General features: G+C 47.8%; 1 protein-coding gene across 4 annotated transcripts in view; it reads left to right on the top strand.

Moving 5' to 3' along the window:
- SMAD3 (SMAD family member 3) overlaps positions 1 to 22,113 on the top strand; it is a 128,449-nt gene that overhangs the window by 14,946 nt on the left and 91,390 nt on the right. Inside the window, exon 1 of one of the 4 annotated variants that reach the window (XM_032175741.2) lies at positions 18,103 to 18,449. The exons of the other annotated variants lie outside the window; for them this stretch is intronic. Within the exon in view, the coding sequence (XP_032031632.1) occupies positions 18,391 to 18,449 (59 nt within the window). The 5' untranslated portion in view covers positions 18,103 to 18,390. Of the gene's footprint in view, positions 1 to 18,102; positions 18,450 to 22,113 lie in introns of those variants that run through there. 4 annotated transcript variants of the gene reach the window in all.

The raw sequence follows: 22,113 nt of genomic DNA, 5'->3' as shown, positions 1-22,113 counted from the left end.
GGCTTCAAAGGGACTATTGGCTGGGAGTGGTGAAAGTTTAGTGGATAATCCTGCTGAAGAATTTTGGAAGGCCTTGAGGAAGGAATTAAAAATAACAGTAAGCATGCCTTTTCTTTCTCTTTGATTGTGGTCAGTGCATGGAATGTGCCAGGGCCGCTGTGGAGCAAGCACGTGGCCCCGAATAACCCCTCCCCGCCAACAGAATTCTGCAGAGAACATGTGAGGGCTGTGCTGTTTCACTCCTGCTTCGGGCTCTCAGGGTTTGTTTCTGTGATCATCCAAACCTCATCCTCCTTCTCTTGCCCCAGATAATTTATTGGAAGTCTGGAGAGGGACTTGAGTTTCTCAACTCTCCAACCAGACTGTTGCTGTGGGCGAGGCCCTGGCGGGTGAGCTCCAAGGAGAGCAGTTGGAGGTACAGAGAGGAACGGTTGCAGGCTGAGAAATGTGAAATATAAATTCAAACCAAACTTGGCACCTGTTTGGAGAACTTCAGCTGATACTATAGTGCCCCTGTCATTAGCCTTTGTGGCTCAGCCGGGTCTTATAAATAGAACAAGATGCATTTCCCCTTTTGCTACCCCACAGACATGCGGAGGCATGTGTGGGGGTGGCATGGACAGAGAGTATTCATTACTTATGCTCCAGTGCATCAGATAGTCATCGTGGGAACTGAGCCCTGGTGTCATGGGGATGACTAGGCCATCTTGTGGGTAAGGCTGGAAGCGGCTTTTGAGTCTCCTGAGTTGCAGCTCTTCTTGCTGTTGCCAGCCTCCCTTCCCCAGCTGAGGCCCTCAGTCCTTCATGCCTGCGTGCTGCAGTAAGCCAGCTGGCCCCTTCCGTCACCAGTCCATCCCACATTCTGTATCAGGGGCCAGCATCGCTGTGTCAGGATGCTTTTGGCCAAAAGTGACTTGAAACCCAACAAATAGCTTCAATCGTAAGAGGGCTTATTATCTCCCCTAAGAAGGCTAGAGGCAGGAAAGTCAGGCATCAGAAGGACTCAGGAGCCTTACATCTTTCTTCCTGGCCATCTTCTCTTCAAGCTTGTATCCTGTTGGTCCAAAGGTGGCCACAGCTGTTGTAGATATTACCGTCTATAAACGTTGCATCCAAGGGCAGAAAAGGGCTCCTATTCCTTGGGGGTCTCTTTAGGAAGAAAACCTTCCCCAGGAGCCTCCTGGTATCTTGTTGGTCAGTATTGTATCACATGCAGTCAATGACAGAAATAATGGACCCTCAGAAGCCTCTTGAGGTCAAGGGCCCAGGCTATTCCTTTGACTCATCAGGGTAATTAGTATGGAGGTAGGTGCTTAGTAAATTTTATTTGGGTTAGTGCAAGAGTAATGGCAGTTTTTGCCATTGAACATAATGGCAAAAACTGCCATTACTTAGGCACCAACTTACTAATTAATATTTGTTGGTTGCTGGTTTCCTTCACTAAGTGAGACTCCTGAGCACTTACTGATGTCTTGCGGACTTCTGAGGACGTGATGGTAAGTCCGCCCTCATGGAGCTTGCAGTCGAGGTGGAGAGATAGTGCTATAATTGTGTTTGGAATATCTGCTGAGTAGATTGTGGCAGTCTGGTAGCTTTGGAAGAGGTGTTAAATTGAGGCCCAAGGAGACAAAAGGACCTGAGAAACACAGAGCAGGGGGACTCTCCGGGCCTCTGAATGCCATGCCCAGGGCCACACATTTTGTGATGCAAGCCAGGTTGTTTCAGGTTTCAAGCAGATGCGATTTCTGTCTCCACCCCTCCACCAGTCTTATTTTCCTGTTGACAAAATGATAACAACTCGCCCTAGGGTTTGAAGTGGGGGCAGGGCACAGCCCTGAGAGCCTCCTTCCCCAGGGGAAATTTTCTAAAGGTTCTCGCCCTGTTCTAGCTTCAAAACCATATGCAGTTAAATTGCACGTTTAGTATCTTTGTGCATCTCTCTTGCTTTGAATCTGCTGGAAACTTTCTCTGAAAGCATATATATAGGAAGACATAAAAATTCTATAAATGTTTAGTGGTTAAAAACAAAGTCCTGTCCAAATTATATAAAGTTTTGCCGTCGTCGGACGGAACTTTCTGCAGATAGGGAATACCCTTGAGTCTTCCTGTCGCAAAGAGCTAATCACTAACTTCAAGTGTGCAAATGCCCTTTCATTCCAATTCAGAGAAAACAGAGCCTGTCCCAAGGCCTCGTGTTTTGTTTTCCTATTGATCTAGGAGCTGGGATAACTTGGAACCCCAGGGAACATCTCAGAGTTAATTAGTTTTTTGAGGTCTTCCTGTTTTTCTTGCTTGATTAAAAGAGTTACAGTTTTTGCTTTGATTGTTTAAAAAAAGAATCTATAACCGCTACTGATGCAAGAGGTGAGGGTTGGCATGGGGTGGGCACTCCAGTAAATATGTAAGTTGTCTTCCTGCCGTCTTGTCCTGGTGGAGCACAGAGAGGTGCCTTTGAGCATGGGCCTGGAAGCAATAGCTACTTTCCTGGAAAATTCTTTAGTTTCCAGAAGCAGTGGCCAGGTGAGCCTGGGCATGAAATCAGATGAAGTTGCCGCAGTGCAAGGCTGGTTCTGTTTGCCTCAGTTCTGAAGTTAATCGTCCAAGTTCACCACTCATAGAGCGTCAGCATGTGGGGGAGACGGAGGCCCTGACGGCCATGCCAGGGTGCCCCCAACCCTTTGTTTAACCACGGCTGTGGACCAGTGGTCTCAGATGTTTACCATCACCTGTTTATAAGAGGGAAGTGTGGTCATATTTCTATCTCTCTTGTGGGCTGCACGGTTGCCTTACTGGGGTTCATGTGGGAAGTGGTTACCGTTAGGAGGAGGATGAAATAGCAGTACTCACAAAAAGGCTTTGATCCAGGGATCTTTTTAAATGTCATCTTTTGGCCACTATGTTTTTTTATTTTTATTTTTTGCTATCTGCTTTAACTTCAACGATGAGAAAATCAAACCATATGCTGGACGTCATTCTACCCAGCTGGGCTGGGTCAGGATTGCAGTTCAAACTACTTCTGCTCTCCCTGGGTTTCATGTGCTTACAATGTGGGGATATCTTCCAGATCTGCAGTTCTCCAGAGCTAGGGACCCCTCAGCTCCAGCTGCCCTCTGGACAATACGTGAACATCCCTACAATATCTGAAATTGAATGTTTGCCATTTCTTCTTATTTCTCCTCACACAACCTACTCTGATGTTCATGATTACTGGAGCCCCCAGGTTCTAAAAAGTGTTGAATCAGCAAGTGAACAAATAAAATGAGACCCAAAGAAACTGTGATCTTAGCATCCTGTTTTCTGGGTGAGGTTGAGGGTCCTTGGCCGCTCTTGCTGGTGGAGATGGGCTTTATGACTTTGGGGAAGTCAACTTGACTTCCTGGGTGTTGGCCTTCTCTTCTACAAAATGACAAGCTTGAAGGGAGAATCTGAAAGAATCTGTGTATCCGTTCTCAGATTTTCTTTTTTTTTCTTTCCTTTTTTTTTTTCTTTTTTCTTTTTTGAGATGGAGTCTCACTTTGTCACCCAGGCTGGAGTGCAGTGACGCGATCTTGGCTCACTGCAAGCTTTGTCTCCGGGGTTCCTGCCATTCTCCTGCCTCAACCTCCCGAGTGGCTGGCACTACAGGCGTCTGCCACCATGCCCAGCTAATTTTTTTTTTTTTTTTTTGTATTTTTAGTAGAGACGGGGTTTTACTGTGTTAGCCAGGGTGGTCTCCATCTCCTGACCTCGTGATCCGCCTGCCTCGGCCTCCCAAAGTGCTGGGATTACAGGCATGAGCCACCGTGCCTGGCCATTCTCAGATTTTCATAATAGCCCTCTGAACTCTCCTTGGCTTCTTGCCTTTGGCTGTTTTCTCAATGCATATATTTTCCTAGGGGACAAATCTAAGTTTTCATCTGATGCTCTGCCTTCAGAGGTGAACCATTCCTTAATGACCTATTTAATTGTATTATCATTGTTGTTTAATTCATCACATATTTACTGAGCTTCTTTTGTTGGTGGTGGTACCATCAGACACATGGTCCAGGAGCTGCAATGCGCTGCTGATGAGGATGGTTACACATAGCTCTGCCCTCATGGAGCGTCCCAGGGTGAAATGAGACCTCACCTGAGAACCGATTCCCAGGCTAGGGGAAATCAGTCTGCAGGCAAAGAGGAATTCAAATTTAGCCTGAAGCACAGGTTTTCTGTGCTTCTAGGCTCCGGCTGCATTCCAACCGTAGTGCCATAAAAATACAGGAAGGAAGGGAAACATGTTCACAGGTTGGTTAGAGATGTTGAAACCAACAATCAGCTCTCTCTTATCCATAAGAAACTAGAATCTACTGCTGGCTTCAGTCCCTCAGACCTGCTGCTCAACAGAGTGCCCTTTCAAACCTGGGTTGGACTCTGTGCTAATGGCTTTTTTCATGAACCTCAGACAGCTGGCAAGTATATTCTTTGAGGATTACGATCGACTAGGATGCTCGGGAATCTTTAAAGGAAGCGCTATCTTGGCTATCTTTGCCCTCAGTTGTTTTAAGGCCAGTAAGGAGACTGAGCCTTTCAGAGGTGAAGCATTCAGAGGATGGCCTCTGAAAGCATACGGCTCAGTAAACAACTGACCCATCCTTTGTCACCGTTTCTGTCCAGCGGCTGTCACCACAGGGGCTCCTCTGGTGTGGAGGAGAGAGAATTAGAGGCAGCAGGCCTGGGTTCTAGGTCTGCCTCATTGTGAACCAGCTTCAGGACCTTGGGTGAGTCACTTTTCTGCCCTGGCCCCTGGCTTCCTCTTCTATAAACTGAAGGTGTTGGCTTAGCAGGATTTTAAAGTTTCTTCCACCTTAAAAATTCTGATTCCTGCACTTGCATTCAAAGAAATGACTCTATTACTCATTTGAATAGTTTCAGAATCACTGTATAGTCAACTCTGGACTAGAAATGGAGGCCTGCAGTTGAGGACAGGATGGAAAGAGGTTTGGGGTTCAGGGTGAGCTGTGGGGGCTAGGATTCTTGATTCCTCATGGTTTGCAATTGGCTTTTGGTATTACCATAGAAGGTTCTCAACCGTGGCTGCTTTTAAAAATTCTGATGCCCAGACCACCCCTGGAGACCAGTGAATTTCAAATTTCTACAGGCCAGCCTGGGGAAATCCATATTTTTTAACTTTCCTAGGTAATTCCGGTATGTGGCCGGGATTGAGAATCACAGCCATAGATGCTTATGTAAAGCTGTGGTTCAGTGTTACACGCATCTGTTCTGGGTGGAAAGTGATAGTGGTTGGTCAAAAAAATAAAAAGCGTGTGTGCACGCGCGCGCACGCGCGCACACACACACACACACACACACACACACACACAAAGAGAACAGCTCTAGGTTCTGGGAGTGTGTTGATTTGGTCATCACGAGTGCTGGTGGTGAGTAGTTGCCCTGAGGTTTGGAGTTCCAGTTCCCTCCTATCTCTGGGTCAGTGGTTTCTCAACATCTTTGAAGTAGTGAAACCATCTGTACTTGGTTATTTCTGCTCAGAAACTCACAGTACTAAGTGGGGGGTGGTGCACGGGGGTGGAGCTGGAATGGATTAAACAGGCCCTTACAAATGCCCACACTTTTTTCATGAAACTAAGTTAGAGGCCTTAGCCAACTCCAGCATACCTTAGTGTCAGATCTTTGGCATTGCCCCAGTGGATTCTAGGGGCTGTGAAGGCTGTAGGGGTGTGTGTTACTCCCTGCTGCTTTGGTGAGAGAGTGTCCCTGTCTTTGGCTGAGAGCGTCCTGTCCTGCCACTTCATCAGCAGTAGCATCTTAATAGCCCTTGAAGGGAATCAGTATCTACAGCCTAAGAAATCTGATGGGACACAGCTGTCTGCATTAAAATATTAACAGAAAAGGTCAAACTGGGAAGGGGCAGCTAAGTTGGAATATCTCATTCAGGTAAAGGGATGGGCTTGTGGATCCTTAACTGGTGTGAAATGAGCCCTAGGAGGGGAGACTGTATCGGTGCTGATTAACCTCCAGGGCTTTCACAGATGAAGGGGGATGGTATGAGAAGCTTTACAAATAACAAGGTTTGAGATGCAGTTGTAGACGCATGCCAGATGTAGGTTGCTATTTTCTCAGATGAATGAGGAATCTGTCAAGGCACTCAGAGAAATGGAAAATATAGTTCCTGCCCTCAGGAACTATAGTGTCGCGTGATAGCAGTGAAGACCTTCTATGTCCTGGCCACACAGTGAGGATCAGAAGACAGAGCATGGAGAGTGGAATGGGACACATGGATCAAGGAACATGGACCTGAGCAAGCAAAAGCAAGTCACTCAGGTCCCACTATCACATTGCATATCTTCTCCTTTTTTTTTTTTTTTCCTGAGACGGGGTTTTGCTCTTGTTGCCCAGGCTGGAGTGCAGTGGCATGATCTCAGCTCACTGCAACCTCCATCTCCCGGGTTCAAGCGATTCTCGTCCCTCAGACTCCCGAGTAGCTGGTATTACAGGTGCCCGCCACCACACCTGGCTAATTTTTGTATTTTTAGTAGAGATGGGGTTTCACTGTGTTGGCCAGGTTGGTCTTGAACTCCTGACCTCAGGTGATCTGCCCGCCTCAGCCTCCCAAAGTGCTGGGGTTACAGGCATGAGCCACAGCGCCGGCCTCTTCTCCTTTCTAATGTGATGTCAGTGTCTCTGGGAAGCAGCCTTAGTTGGCACCTCATTGGTAGCAAGAATGACTTCATGTTCTTGCTCCCATGAAAATTCTCTACTTTCAGGAATACACTTTCCTCTAGGTTTTTTCTTTGTCTGCACGTCGGGGGGTGTTCTTTGCCAGATCCCTGCTTTGATGATTACCATCTGCCCACCTGAGTTTCCTGCATAGTTTCAGTTGGAAACTCTTTTCTCTTTGGACCCTAAGATACCCTGTAGTAGGATTGTTCTTGGTTTCAGTAGGCACCTGGCACCCTCTCAGCTGTGGCTGCATTTCAGGTATGGATGGGAGTGATTATCTGTGCATCAGAAAACTCAAGATTGTCATGTGAGCAAGTTGTGTGATCATCAGTAAATGCAGGGCTGGCTTTGTTAGGCCCTGGTTGTGGCCAAGGCTTTCCTTTCTCGGCGGGTGATTATTCCAGATTTCATGGTCACTAGCTGAGTGTAATCAGGAGCAGATAAGAAAGCCCTGTATAGAGCAAAGTATGCATTTCTTAAGGTGGTGGGGGAGGTGGCAGAGGCATTATATAGACGTGTGTGTTTGTGCATGTGTTTAAAAAAAGACTTATATTTTCTGGGCAGCAGAACTTAAGTTTCCAGTAAACATCTCCTCCCTTTTTACTTTACCTTTTAATTTTGTGTTTATGGTCTCTGTGCTTTGAAATTGTTTTTGCTGTGATGCCAGCCCTGCCTGAAATGGGTGGAGCAAGCCAAGCCCTTTGGAAGCCAGGGTTTAGATCAGGGTTCTTGTACTGACATGGCCCAGCTGATTGACAGCTCAGACGTGATCACTCCATCTCAACTAGAAGAATAAAAATAAAAACCTTGAGCTGGAGCGGGGAGGGGTCACGCATTTGTTAGTTTATCCCCCATTCTCACCTTTACCACAGGAGGAGTGATAAAGTGCTGCTGTGTGTAATTCTGGTCTGGGGTTGGTTTTCTGGAGTCCCAAACCTGGGACTAATTCTCCCTGGAGCCCGTGGCTCAGAAGATGGGTGCACAGTAGGGTTACTTGATGCTAAATGGCTCTCCCGATAGACTTAGGATCTCACTGTTCTTGTCTTAGCTTTACTTGTTGGGTTGGAGGAGGTGAGATGGGTGGGCAGGGGCCTAGGGAAGCCCACTATAGAAACACTGGGGCAGAGAATCCAGCCCAGGCTAGGTGGAGAGCGTCGGCCAGTGTGAAAACACGTGGAAGCGGGGGAGGCGGGCAAGAAAAGCTGTGGGAGAAAACCTCACAAATGCAGCAAAGCTGCCCAGGGCCCAGGTGGTGGGGCGGCAGCGAGGGAAACACAGTGGTGGTTGGCTGCTGCTTCACACCACTTTTAGTTCAGCGCTGCTAGGAAGGCTATTTCGAATGCTCCCGAGTGGGAGGGGGCAGCTGCTCTAGGGTAAGAAGGGGATGCTAAGGCCGGGCGCGGCGGCTCACGCCTGTAATCCCAGCACTTTGGGAGGCCGAGGTGGGCGAATCATGAGGTCAGTAGTTCGAGACCAGCCCGACCAATATGGTGAAACCCTGCCTCTACTAAAAATACAAAAATGAGCCAGGTGTGGTGGCGGGCGCTTGTAGTCCCAGCTACTCAGGAGGCTGAGGCAGGAGAATCACTTGAACCCGGGAGGCAGAGGTTGCAGTGAGCCGAGATCACACCACTGCACTTGAGCCTGGGCAACAGAGCCACACTCTGTCTTAAAAAAAAGGGGAGTGCTGGGGAGCATGTGGGGTGGATAGGGCTGACTAGAGATCTTTGTCAGGGTGACCTTTCTCCAGAGAGCCCAGTAGGCTCAGAAGGAAGGTCCCTCAGCACCCTGGCCCACACAGTTCCCCGGAGACCCCAAATAAAGCATTTGCACAAACAGTCCTGAGTGGAGCACACCTAGCAGCCTTCTCTTGCAAAGTGGGCCTTTAAAAAAGGGGTGTATGGCTGCTTAGTTCTGAAGAGGCCAGGCTAGGAGACCCCAGAGGGACACCCAGAAAACCCGAATGTACCTCCTCCATCTGCTCTGCCTGCCAGATGACCCTTGCTACTTTACTGTTTTTTCTTTGAGCCTCTTGGTGATCTTGAATAGCAGAAAAATGAGCCAAATTTCCTTCAATCAGTGCCAGTCTTCGTCCTCAGCCTCCCGGTGGGGTGATGAGTCACACCAGTGGGAAAGTGCTCTGTATACTTGATCATGTGCAGAGCACTTTCCCATTGTTTTATCTTTACAACTGCCCTGGGTGGAGACACGGCAAAGTGGTCCTATCCCTATTTTGTAGGCATTCAGGCACAACTTACAGTTAGCGCAGGAACAGGGACTGAGGCCAGCCCTCAGTTCTTCGACAGAGTTCTTTGTCTACACTGTGTTGCCTCAGAAAAAAATGCCCATGGGGAGTGTGTGTGCGTGGGCATGTGTGCTCTCCTCGTGTCCCTCAGAAAAGAATGAATTCTTTTCCAACTGATGTCACTGGGAAAGGGGGACACCACTACTTTCCTGTGTGCTGCACTTTACAGTTTACAAAGCACTTTCCCACACGTCATTTCGTTTCATCTCCCTGACAGTCCCTGGAAGTGGGTGCTAGTCTGGATGAGCAGGCGCAGACTTGGAGAGGCTGAGGGACTTGGCCCAGGGCATATAGCTAGGAAGTGGCCAGGCAGTAAGTGGGTAGCACCGCTGCGTGCTGGGGGTGGGGAAGCATGAGCTGGATGGAGCATTTGGTGGTCTAACCAGTGGCCAGCACTTGTGTTGGGGTTTGCTGCCCTCACCTCTGAAGCCACACAGGCTCCTGCTTCCTGAGGGTCACCCTCTCCTGGAGGGCTGCCCCCACGTGGGAGTGTGGACAAGTGTGCACGAGGGGGAGGCACACCCAGGCCGAGTGGAACACCACCCTAAGGGGGTGGTGACAGGTGGCACTGGGAGTGGCTGGAGTCAGGGTTCACCTTACTCGGGGTCAGGCCTTCCCATTTTGCAGGACTGAGAGGCGGACTCTGAAGGAATGCAGTGCTTAGAATCTTGGTGCCTCTCCTGGGGTGGTGGGAAGAGCAGGGAGTCTCAAGTCCAGTTTTGACGAAAATCCCAACTTTGCTGCTGAGTAGCTCATGAGACAGGCATTTCACCTCTCTGAACTTCAACTTGGGGTACTCAGATTTCCTTCAGAAGCCGTGAAGGAGTCCCCTGCCACAAGTTACTCCCCTGTTGAGAAGTGACTTGACTGATCATCTAGCCCAACCCCATCACTGACAGCTGGGGAAACTGAGCTCCTGAGCAGGGCAGTGACTTGCCCAAGTCACTTGTTGGGAAGAATGGGGCAGGATGATGATGATGTCCACTGCTTGGGGACGATGGGGCAGGGTGGTAAACTCTTCTCAATGCTTGCTTATGGGCTCTGATGTAAACCACTCACTATAGGCTGAATCCTGGTTTTCCAAGTGTTTAGAGGCTGAGCTGTGTCCCCTGGGATTTTGGAAGGTAGACTCACATTTCACTGAAAGCCCTAGATGCTTCTCCTAACTGCAGTTCCCCTCCCCAGCACTCCCGTCTCCCTGTTTTCTGGGGATTTAAATCGGCTTTGACTTGGGTCTGAAAGTAACCCATGACAGCAATAAGCCTCTCGATCTGTTGTGTGCAGTGTTTCAGCCAAAATATTATAAACAGACCACCAAACTGTGTTTGGTCCAAGGCCAAGCCCCTGCCTCCCCACTTGAGCACTTGATTACCTGCTACAGGGTTGCATCTTGAGCTCCAAGGAGGAAACTGTTTATTTCAGGGCTGTTAGAGTGCAGTGCAGGAATCCAGGAGAATTTATTGTATTGTTACTGTCTGGTTTCATGGAGTCTGTTTCTTTTTATTTTAATTGTGCCCTCGGGAGAGAAAGATCCTCGAAATGGTGGAAAAAGAAGATACCACCTTCCTCCCTGCCCTGCCCATGCCCTGGCACACACATTGCTGCTATGGTGCATGGTGGGCATGGCTGAACCAAGTCCCCTTATTCTTTGAACATCTTTGTGTATTATTCCTGCTCCCCCAGCCGTCTCCAGGCCCCAGTCTCCTCTGGAGGGATATCCCGGATGGCTTCCAGGCCAGAGCCTGACAGGAGAGATAGGACCTGCCTCCATGGTAACAAATGGCTGAAGGCGGTTTGGGGTGTTGCCAGTAGCCTGTCCTTCCGCAGTGGCTAAGGATCCGGTGTTGCGGTGATACATGATGTGACCTCTTCAACCAGTGAGTCACTCACCCCCAGATAACCACCCGGTACTTTCAGGGGAAACCGTTGTATCATTGTGGCTGTGGCCATGGTTTCTCCAAAATAAGGTGTTTTTAGAAATGAAAGTACAGGGATTGGTTTCCTTAGATTTATTGTCATGGATTCATAGTTCCCCAACCTTTTTCACGTAAAGACTCACCTCTGTTTCCTCTTAAATTGTACACTTGGTGTCTGTTTTCTCTTAAATTGTACACTTGGTGTCTGTTTTAAATATTAATAATAACTGACAATCTTCTAAAGTTTTTTGGGGAAAGAAAACATAAGTTTACCAAGCTCTCAATTCTAGAAGGTAATAGCCTTCTAGAATTGTCCATTTTCATAAGCATTTTTATGCTTATTACTGTAATCAGTGTATCAGTCAAATGGGAAGGAGGAACTACATCAGGTATTTAGCACAAAGGGAATTTAATACAGGACCTTGGTTACACAGGTGATAAAGCAGCTGAGAAGCCACACATGGGAAGGTGAGGTCGACCCAGAACTTGGAGGAAGCTGCTGCCTTTAGGCTGGAGGGACAAAGGGAACAGGTGGTGTTCCCAGAGCCCAGGGTTGGGGTCACCAGTGGGCCTGTGTAGAGCAGTTGTAGCTGCTTCTAAAAATGCCGACCCAAGGTAGAAAAGGAGAGAGGGGAGAAACACCTTGGCCTCTCCCTCGCTCCTACCCACTGCTTGCTAGGAGAGCCTCCTATTATTTAAACCCTGCCAGAGGTCTCCTGATCTGGAGCCTGTAAAGTCAGGGTTCAGCCCCAGGGAGGACACAGCAGAGCACAGGAAGATGAGGGGTGGATCGGAGGTCAAACTGGACTTGGACCAGCACAGGGTGCAAGCCTGACGCTCTAATTTTATATTTTAGCGGCATTTTCTTATATATGGCTTTCATAATTACACATATTTTATCAAGTAGATGAACTGCATTTAACCATTCCCCAGCTGTTAGGTGAACACTTTAAATTACTATAAATCAGCAGTTCTCAAAGTGTGGCCCCGGGCCAGCAGCGTCAGCATCACCAGGGAACTTACTAGGAATGCAGAGTCTCAGGCCCCGCCCCCAGGCCTCTTGGATCAGAAACCCTGAGGGCTGTCCCAGCAGTCTGAGTTTTATACACTCTCCGAGGGCTGCTGATGTGCATTTGAGCTTGAGAACCATGATTATAGGCAACGATGCACCGTGTGGAAGCTGGGGGCAGGATACTGAGGAGGGTGCTGGGGGTAGGAGTGGTAGAGGGAGTTTGTCCAGAGGAATGTGGTGTAGCTGAAAAGGCACAGGACTGGCAGGACTGGCAGGGCTGTGCCCCTTTAGGCCCAAGCCTGTCCTTGCTCTTAACCTCTTAATGGGTTTCTTCTTTCTTCTGTTAAACAGCTAAAAATATCAAATCATGGGGTTGCTGTGACGGTTAAATGTAATAACAGGCACGATGTTCCATGTATGTTGGGTCTTCTGGAGCTTTAGGGAAGGAGATGTGGCAATAACAGCAGGCTTTTGCATCATGGAAAATGGCCCCCATGCCCATCCCTGAGTTTTGTGGTCTGAAAATCAATGACGAACACTTAGGAGGCTCGTAGCCTGCTTTGAGTCAATAGGAAGACTAGACTTGAGAGTCTGGAATCTATAGTCTAACTTCCCTTCCCCACCCTGTCTTTGTAGATGGCGCTCATCTAACCCTACAGTTACTATCTTTTCACTCATGTCTGGCCACTTGTTAGAGGGGAAGGAACCCTGATGTCAGGACAGGACTCCAGGCTCCCTGAGCTGGCTGTGTATTCCGCGGCATATCCTTAACCTCTCTGAGATGTACTTTTCTTATCTGTAAAACCTCTACGTTGATGCAAATCAGGTGCCATGAGGGACGCAAAAACTGCCTTGAACACCTTAGCGGGCCCGTGAATATAAAGCCTTCAGGATCCACACCTCTGCCAGGGCCCACACCAGCCTCGCCACCTCGGCAAGCCTCTCATTCCACTGCCAGTGCAGGGGTGCATAATCAGGATTTGCCAGTGGAGGTAGGAAGGGTGGCTGGATTGTGATTGTCATGCTCCTGGCACCCAGATGATACTAGTAGCAAGCTGGGGTCATCTATGCACTTTGCTCTCTCTGTCTTCCCAGCAGCCCTGTCAAGCAGGGAGTCTAGCAAGAAGTGGCCAAGGCGCAGATCATTTAAGAGGAAGGATGTGAGCAAACTGGATCCCAAGGGGACAGACGGAGGCCCACTTTGCCTCAGAGTCCAGAGAGCTGCTGCTGCTAAGAAGGGAAAGAGGAACTGGGTCAGCGCGCCTGCTGACTTGCAGCGCTGTGTTGGCATGCGAGGTAGCGCTGGTTGGGAGGCGGTTACCTGAAGGAAGCAAAGGCAGCTGGTGGTTCCTATCTTCTTGCCTCTGGCAGCACCTAAAAGAAGCCTCTTGGGCCAATGGGAGGATGGACTGTCCCCCACCTGCAGAGTTCTGTGAAGTGGTGCGGACGTCTTTGTTGATCTCATTTGGTGCCTCCCCCTGTTGATGGCTGAGGAAGCCAAGGCTCTGAGAAGGCACATGGTTTACCCGAGGGGACACAGGCGAGGACTGAACCCAGATTGCATTTTCTGTTTTAGGGCTCTTTGTGTGACCATGGTGCTTCCCAGACCCACACTTCCAGTGTTCCAGGCCCTTGACCACCAGTCCTGTGGAGGGGTCCTCAGGGCAGGCAGTGAGACCACCTGAGGCCTGCGTGGGGTGGCCTGTGGTGTGAGGGACCCAGGAAGTCAGCCTGCGCCTGGGCGAGTCAGAAGATGTGGCCATCCACCAGCCATCAGATGTTCCCCTATGCTTAGGGCTGTGAACAGAAGTGGCATCAAGATGGGAGGCGAAGCTTCTGGGACCAGAGAACCAGCTGCTCCTGTTCACCCTGCTTTTGGGTGAATAGCTGATGCTCTGGGCCCCTCATCCCACCATCCCACCCCGTGGCTCCTCCTGAGCAGGGCTAAGGCCATTTACCTGGCTGCCTTCTAAAGCAGACTTGGCACGAGACAATCTTATTCAAGCTCTGCTCAAAATTGCTACCCTGAGGAGAGGGCTGTGACCAGGCAGGACGGGGTGTGATAACATGGGCTGATGAGTGTAAATAACTGTGTTAGAGGCAGGACCTGAGCTTTTCACTTCATAAATATACATTACTTCTAATGTGGCCAGGGCTGAGCTGAAGATCATAATTATGTGAGATCTGCTTTACAGACATTTAGGGAAATGCGTGGGGCTGCACTGATGTAGGCAAAGATGTGGCCACATACATTTAACATGTGTCTCAAAGGAGCCTTTGCTTTAACCCTTTAATCAGACCCTTCCAGGGTGCTCCTGACTTGATGTTCCAGAGCGTTTGGAGTCAGAGTTGTACTCTTTTTTTCTTGCATTAAATGCACTTGAGTTTTAACCCAGCTTCTGGGCGGATGGCAGGGCTGCATGAGGGGGTCTCCGTGGGTGTGGATAAGTCTAGAGAAGTCAGCTGAGCTGACTGGGCAGGTCTTGGGTAAGTCACGCCACTTCTCTGAGCTTCAGTTTCTCCAGCAGTAAAATGGTACCTTTCTGTTAGGGTTGTAAGATTGAGTTAACATGTGTACAAGGCATTGCTTGGTGTTTACCACCTTGCTGTGAGCTGGTAAATGGTTGGTGGGTCCCTTTCTCTCCCCTTGGTGTTAAGCATATCAAAAGATGGCCATGTGCTCACCTCCCCTGCTTTACTGGGTGGACAAAGGAGCTGTCACACAGTGTGGCAGCCTTAGAAAGGTTAAAGAAGGCCAGTGAAGTCTTCCGGCTCATCTGGTCCTGAGGTGGGTGAGCATTAAACACAGATCCTTTTTGTGTTTCAGTATCGGATCCTTTGGCCGTCATATCTGAGACCCAGAGCCTCGAAGTGTGGGGTCCTAACCTAATTTGGCTTTGGATGAACTGGCCAGCAAATGGAAGGACGGCTGTGGAAGTGTGTCTTGTGCCTGTCCTTACACAGGTGTGGCTGTCATCAAGGCCAGCTTCATGGGCACATGACGAGTGCAGTCACATAGAGTTCATGCTCAGGAGGGCCCTATGCTTGGTTTAATGCTCTGCTGTCACCATCTTGAAATCTTTTTTTTTTTTTTGCTCTTGTTGCCCAAGCTGGAGTGCAATGGCTCAATACCGGCCCTCTGCAACCTCTGCCTCCTGAGTTCAAGTGATTCTCCTGCCTCAGCCTCCCGAGTAGCTGGGATTACAGGCACCCGCCACCACGCCCAGCTAATTTTTGTATTTTTTTTAGTAGACATGGGGTTTCACCATGTTGGCGAGGCTGGTCTTGAACTCCTGACCTCAGGTGATCCAGCCTTGGGCTCCCAAAGTGCTGGGATTACAGGTGTAAACCACTGCATCCGGCCCATCTTGAAATTCTTAATAATTTTATCTTTGACCTAGTGTTTTGGAGCATGAGCATGGATAGAGGAGATGTGGGCAGCATGTGCCCATTGAGCCTTCTGCCCCATTCACATGTAGCATTTGAGCACAGACTTCTGCCGGACCTACAATGTGCGAGAGTTGAGTGAGAGCCAAAGTGAGTGTGAGATGTCACATCTGCGACTGAGTAGCGAGGGCCCTGACAGTCCTGATGCTTTCCATCTAACTGGAACTTGTCTTGGATGTAGAAAGAAGGCGATGACATTCTAAGAAACATCAACGACCAATGAACCCCATCATATCCTTTATTACTCATGTCACTTCCCCGACACCAACCACTTATATTGAAAATGATGACGGAAGAAGGAAAAGGAAAGATAGGGCACCCATAATGCCTTTTCCTTTCAGATCTTCCTTACTCCTCAGGAAGCATAAAGAGTGATGGTAGAATGCACACATATTGAGAAGTGAAGTAAAAACGATTGAGTTAGCTTTATGGATGTTTCTCCAAGCCCTAAAATATAATTCGTGTAATGTTGGTGATTCCACATACTAGTTAAAGGCTTTTTATATTTGTAGTTAAAACTGGCATCACACAATATAAATAGGAGTGGTAAAATTCATGCTAATTCATGTAATTTAAAATTTTAATGTTGCTTTACTTAGAATAATATTAAATAGCCAATTAAAAATACCATGACACATCAAGAGAGAGGCTGTGGAAGAAAGAGAAAAAACTTTCTATTTTAGTACCATGATTGATATTTTTTTTCCTTGCCTTTTGCACAAAGGGTTCCATATTTTCATTTTGCACTGGGCCCCACAAATTATGCAGCCAACCCTAAGTGGCATCCTGGGGCTGGAGGTCTCAGGCTGGTCTTGCACGTGCAGCCTCTAGATCCCTGGTCTGCCCACATTGTCTCCTGGGTTGCGGAGCTAAGAAACAACATGTAGGCAAGTGAGTATGTGCGCTTGCTCTGAAGATTCCAAGCTTCCAGGTGGTGGTGGCTCTGTTGATAGTGATAAAAGTTGAGGAATTTCAGAGGCTACAAACATACTCTTGTTGAACGTGTTTTGGGGGTCTCCTGAGCATTTACTCTTGTGAATTTTCGGGCAGCCTAGTGTAGAGGCATGAGCCAGCAGTGAGCTGAGAGAGAGGCCCTATTTTGACTCTTAACTCAGCCATGGCCTCCTTGGGTGAGTCATTTCTTCATCAGGCAGTCCTCAGTCTTTTGGTTGCAGTGTAGTTGTTAAAAATGTGCGTACTTGGAGGCTGAATTCTTGGGTCAAATCTTATCTCCATCTCTCTGTCCTTTTTTCTTTCTTTTTTTTTTTTTTTCTGAGACAAGTTCTTCCTCCACCACTCAGGCTGGAAGGCAGTGGTATGATATTGGCCCACTGCAGCCTTGACCTCCCAGCTCAAGCGATCTTCTCACCTCAGCCTCCTGAGTAGCTTGGGATTACAGGCACGCATCTCTGTGCTGGGCTGATTTTCGTGTTTTGTTGTTGTTGTTTTTTGTTGTTGTTGTTTGTTGTTGTTGTTGTTTTTTGTAGAAACAGAGTTTCACTATGTTGCCCCAGGCTAGTCTCAAACTTGGGAGCTCAGGCTATCCGCCTGCCTCAGCCTCCCAAAGTGCTGGGATTACAGGTGTGAGCCACTGCACCCGGCCTTATTTCCATCTCTTAACTAGTTATTTGACGTTGGGCAGCTTGTTCAAGCCTCTTGGAGCCTTGGTTTACCTGTCTATAAAATGGGTATAATGGTAACTATCTTATAATGAGCATGAAATGAGGGCAGGGGGAGGAGTAAACATTGTGTCTGGTCCATGGGATTGAATCAATGCTAGCAGTGGTCATGATGGTGAAGAATGAGGGGAGGAGGAAGAAACAGTTCCTGTGGGTGCTAGGACCAAAAGTGGTATCCTCTGGGAATCCTGACCTTCAAGGTCTAACTTCCAAGATTCTGTGAGTACGATTCTAGGGAGCCTCTGCCTCAGACTTCTAAGTAGTTCTTCAGGCTGTGCTGTAGAAGTTACTGGAATGAAAGAAAAATTGTAGTGTTTGAAGGTCTTCAAGGATCCTGGTCCTCTCACCCTGTCACTCTCAGTCACATGACCTTCGACTGTCCATTCCCCACTAAGCCTTGGTTTATGCATCTGTCAAATGGAGCGGTCGTGGGTGTGTCTGCCTTAGAGGATGAGACCCAGCTGAGATGACATATGGAGAAATCTTTTATAAACTTAAGTACCGGTGTTAGGAAGAGCTAACACGGTGAGTCTTCAGTGTTTCTTTAAGTGCTGCTCACAACTGTCCTGAGAGACTCCAAGAAGCAGTTACTTTGGGCCTCAGTTCATCATCTGTGAGATGAGAGGATTGGGCTTTGTGCCATAAACTGCCCCCCCACCTACCCAAGGCTGATTAAAAAAGAAGGAAGGAAGGAGGGAGGGAGGGAGGGAGGGACAGAGAAAGAGAGAGCGAGCGAGCAAGCAAGCCAGCAGGATTTGGAATCGTCCCCTAATTGGAACCACAATCGCAGGTTTCAGGGACTCAGGAAAGGGTGCAGCCCAGCTTGTGGTTGAGAAATGAATGTCAGATGTTAGGAAGAAAAAGGCCTATCTCAACGTAGCAGGGGTTTCTTACTGCCCCTGCCTTCTCAGCCCCGGTAGCCTGTCACTCCCTGGCGAACAGCTTGGCAGCACAGAGGCAAACCACAGAGTACATTTGAGGCCCAGATCTGCTTATTTCAAGGGTGGGGCTGCGTTTTTCTCCTGCCACAGTGAGCTAATTAAAGAAAACAAGCTTCGGGAGTTGGGAGAGAACTGTCCACAGGACACTTGGGGAGGCTTGCTTTGGTTGTGGAGGCCTCCACAGCCCCCGGAAGGCAGGTGGAAGTGGGCATGGAGGGTCCCACGCATCCCCAGCGGGGGTCCGAAGGCCCACTGTTGCTCAGCTGGGGGACTTGGGGACGGTGGGAGGGCATACATGGATGGGAGGGTGGACTCCGCTCCTGAGGGGGCCAGTGTGGAGGAGGGTCAGGCAGCCCATGGAGATGGGACAGTGTTCTGAAATGCTTCACAAATGTGGACTTTTGCCCCAAACCGTGGACAGAGCGTATGTCCTGAGCGAGGATCAACTCTGTGAGTACCCATGATAATTCTCCTCTCTGTGGTGCCGCCCTGTTGATTCATGTGTGTCAGCCTTAGAGAAAGTGGCTGTGACTTCTGCATTCCTGAGAATACACTGACATGAGAAGAAGTAGCCGCTCTTGTTCAAAGTCACAGGGCTGGAAAGTGGGATAAGGACTCAGGACTTCTGTCTCTGGATTCAGCATGCTGATTAGGGGGAAAAGCAGACATCAATTCCTCATGTCTTGTAAGCATCGCTGTCCTCCAAAATTGGAGCCCAGCTCAGACAGCTGCATAGTATTTTATAGAGAAGGTATGTTGTTGAAATATTGGTTGTGCAAATTGAATTGTGTTTTAAGACTACTGGGAAAACCATTTAAAGGAATCCTGTTGTAAGTCATTTTGAAAAATGGAGAATTACACCACCTCCCCATGGATTTTCTATTTTGGTAAATTTCATGTGGCAAGATTACTTGAAGAAGTGTTCCAGTGTTTTGCTAGCTTATAATGGTTACTGCATAAGGAAGGTTTACTCACCAGAGGTCCGCACACATTGGAGAACTGGGGGAGTATGTAATACTTGTGCAGAAATGTTTTGATTCATGTACTCAGAAGATGGGATCTAGATGACACCTCCAGCCTATTGATTCCCAAGGAAGATGTGATGACACCACCACCAGCGAGGTGTGCTATGAGGAATTTTTGTTGATGATGAAAAGTGAATGCTAACTGATTGCACACCATGTGCCCCATACGTTACATAGATTATCTTATTTAATTATTGCTAATAACAGTACTACAGTCTGGGAATGATTTACTTAGCAGTTAATTCAAAAGCATATTCCACTCTACAATGGAATATTTTTTGAGCCAAGAAATGACGTACGTGGCCAGGTGCAGTGGCTTGTGCCTGTAATCCCAGCACTTTGGGAGACCAAGGTGGGTGGATCACTTGAGGTCAGGAGTTCAAGACCATCCTGACCAACATGGTGAAACCCCAGATCTACTAAAAATACAGAATTAGCCGGGCGTGGTGACACATGCCTGTAATCCCAGCTACTTGGGAGGCTGAGGCAGGGGAATTGCTTGAACCCAGGAGGCGGAGGTTGCAGTGAGCCAAGATTGCACCCTTGCACTCCAGCCTGGGCAACAAGAGCGAAACTCCATCTAAAAAAAAAAAAAAAAAAAAAAGAAATGAAGTATGTGCCACAACATGGATGAATCTTGAAAACATTATGCTGAGTTGAAGAAGTCAGACATCAAAAGCCACATATCACATGATTCCATTCCTATGCAATATCCCCATAGGCAAATTCATAGAGATAGAAAGCAGATTAATAGTTGCCAGGGGTGGAGGAGAGGGGAATGGGAAGTGACTGCTTCATGGATACAGGGTTTCCTTGAGGGGTGTTCTGGAACAAAATAGTTGTGGTGGTTGTACAATATTGTGAATGAACTCAATGCCACCAGATTATACACATTAAAATGGCTAACATGGTAGATTTTTGCTACATGTATCAATATGTTAATGTATTAATAAATGTATTAATTACAGTATTAATATATTGTGATATACTCTGATATATTGTATATTGTATATTGATAAACATACAAATTGATTTTAATATATATTAAAATCAAATGTATTCCTCTAATGGTGTCCATGTCACTGACTTAGTTTCTGATAGGTTTGTATTGGGTGGGAAAGAAAGGAATGGGTCATTTATGTGTACACTGAGGCAGAAGAAAGAATGGGACTTTCCAATCCAGGCTCTACCTTTATGAGGAACCAGAGACCCAGAGAGGGCTAGTGACTTGCCCAAGGGCACAGAGCAGCGTACCAGTGTTGAGCTTTGGCTTCTAGCCTCCTCACTTTCTATTGGGGAAGTCACAGTGGAAAAGTGGGTTTTGGCTCCTTTATGTCTTTGGGTATGTTCTGGGTTACTGAGGATCAGCTCTATTCCACCTGGCATTTTCTGCCGTCCTTGGGTGCTCAGGGAAACTGTCTGTCTCACCCTGAGGTGAGACTCAGGAGGCTCTGGGGCTGTGTAGCAGAAATAGAAATAGCCCAAGTCCTGGGTTGTGTCCTTGTGGATGTGTCTAGAACAATTCCTGTTGTGCTACTCGCTTTGGGCAGTTAGTGAAAGGGACTAATTATGTGCAAATACATACGTTTGGTGTTTGATGGGAGGCTTGCCATGTGACACTGCTTCTTCTTTTCTTTTCTTTTTGACTATGAACATCTGACACTACAGGAAATAAGAAACTTTCCAGTACCTAATTTATGCTTACTCTACTTTCAAACCCTCTTGGCCCCAGCACAGGGTAAATGAAACTGTAGCTTATAGTAATATTTACGTATGGGAGTCAATGAGCTGTTTAAATACTTGGATGTCAGAAAAAGGTTTCAAATTTAGCAAGCCCCCTGACTCTCCCACCCTCTGGCATGTAGTGTGTAGGCCTGCCTTCTCTCTGAGGTCGAGCTCTGGTATCCTGTCCTGGTCGGTGCCAATATAGCAATGATGATGACAGTGATGATGATGCCACTGGAACAGGTTGAGCTGTAATTGAATGAAATATCTATTTAATCCCTAGGAGAAGCTGAATAAGGTTTCAGGATCTTGGAAGTTCAGTTATACTCTCAGTAACTGAGGTGAGATCTGTAGGCAAGGAATGACAAGATCGAGATTGATTAGCTACATGACCTTAGGAAAGTGACCTAAAGCTTGTTCACATTCAGAGTCCTTATCTTCGAATGTGAACGATACTTCTGGCCTCTCCTATCTTATGGAGTTGGTGTGAGCATCTACATGAGATGATGGATGTTAAAGTGCTTTGTTAGCTGTTGAGACTCTTACTGACATGAAATCCAAGGGTGGGTGCCACTGAAAGAAACAAGAATGAATGCAAACTGGTTTGTGTTGGGAGTTGTACTTGGCACAGCTGAATTTGCCTTTGTCTTTAGGAGAGCCTTAGCTGTGGGAAGCAGGGCTTGGAATGTGCTGATATTTATTTCTGCCATCAAATCAGGATTATGAGGCACCTGATCTGTTTAAGGCCGTGTGAGTAGAACCAGGTCCTGCCTTCCAGAAGTTCATGGTTAAATTGTGTTTTCATGGGTCACCTGGAAGGCGAGCTTGTTGAGAGTGAGGAGAATTGACCCAATGAATCCTTCCTGCCTCGAGGCCCACCATGTTATTCAAATCAGTCTTGGGGGAAATGCTGTGAAAGTGTGTGTGTGTGTGTGTGTGTGCGCGCGCGCGCGCGCGTTGTGTGTGCATGCTCGCGTGCATGAGTTTGTGTTGAGAGAAAGAAAAAAGCCAGGAGAGTAGGATGAGTCAGATTTAACCACTGTTTTTTCCCTTTTGAAACTTGTTACGTTCATACACATACAGCAGTCATGCACTTGCTCAGAAATGTGTGAAAACCACTTAAAATGTGTGAAATGCGGCCCTTTAGAAAGTGTGCCTTCCACCACATTCTTCTGAACAGTGGAGTGGATTTGTGAGTGTTCATATCTGTCCTCATCTGTGGGAATTGTATGTCCAAGGTGCTAGTTCAGGGTCATACTGGGATGATGTGTGTGTATAGACTTGTCCTGGGTGTGATGAGAACAAGGCCGTCCAATGTATGATGGGGAATTCTGTTAAACAGCTAGAATTCTGAACCTCTTGGT

This window comes from Hylobates moloch, unplaced genomic scaffold, assembly GCF_009828535.3.
Source record: "Hylobates moloch isolate HMO894 unplaced genomic scaffold, HMol_V3 SCAFFOLD_14, whole genome shotgun sequence".
In the NCBI taxonomy this organism is placed as follows: domain Eukaryota; kingdom Metazoa; phylum Chordata; class Mammalia; order Primates; family Hylobatidae; genus Hylobates; species Hylobates moloch.
Note: the sequence above shows the minus strand (reverse complement) of the source record. Positions and strands in the feature narration are given on the sequence as shown.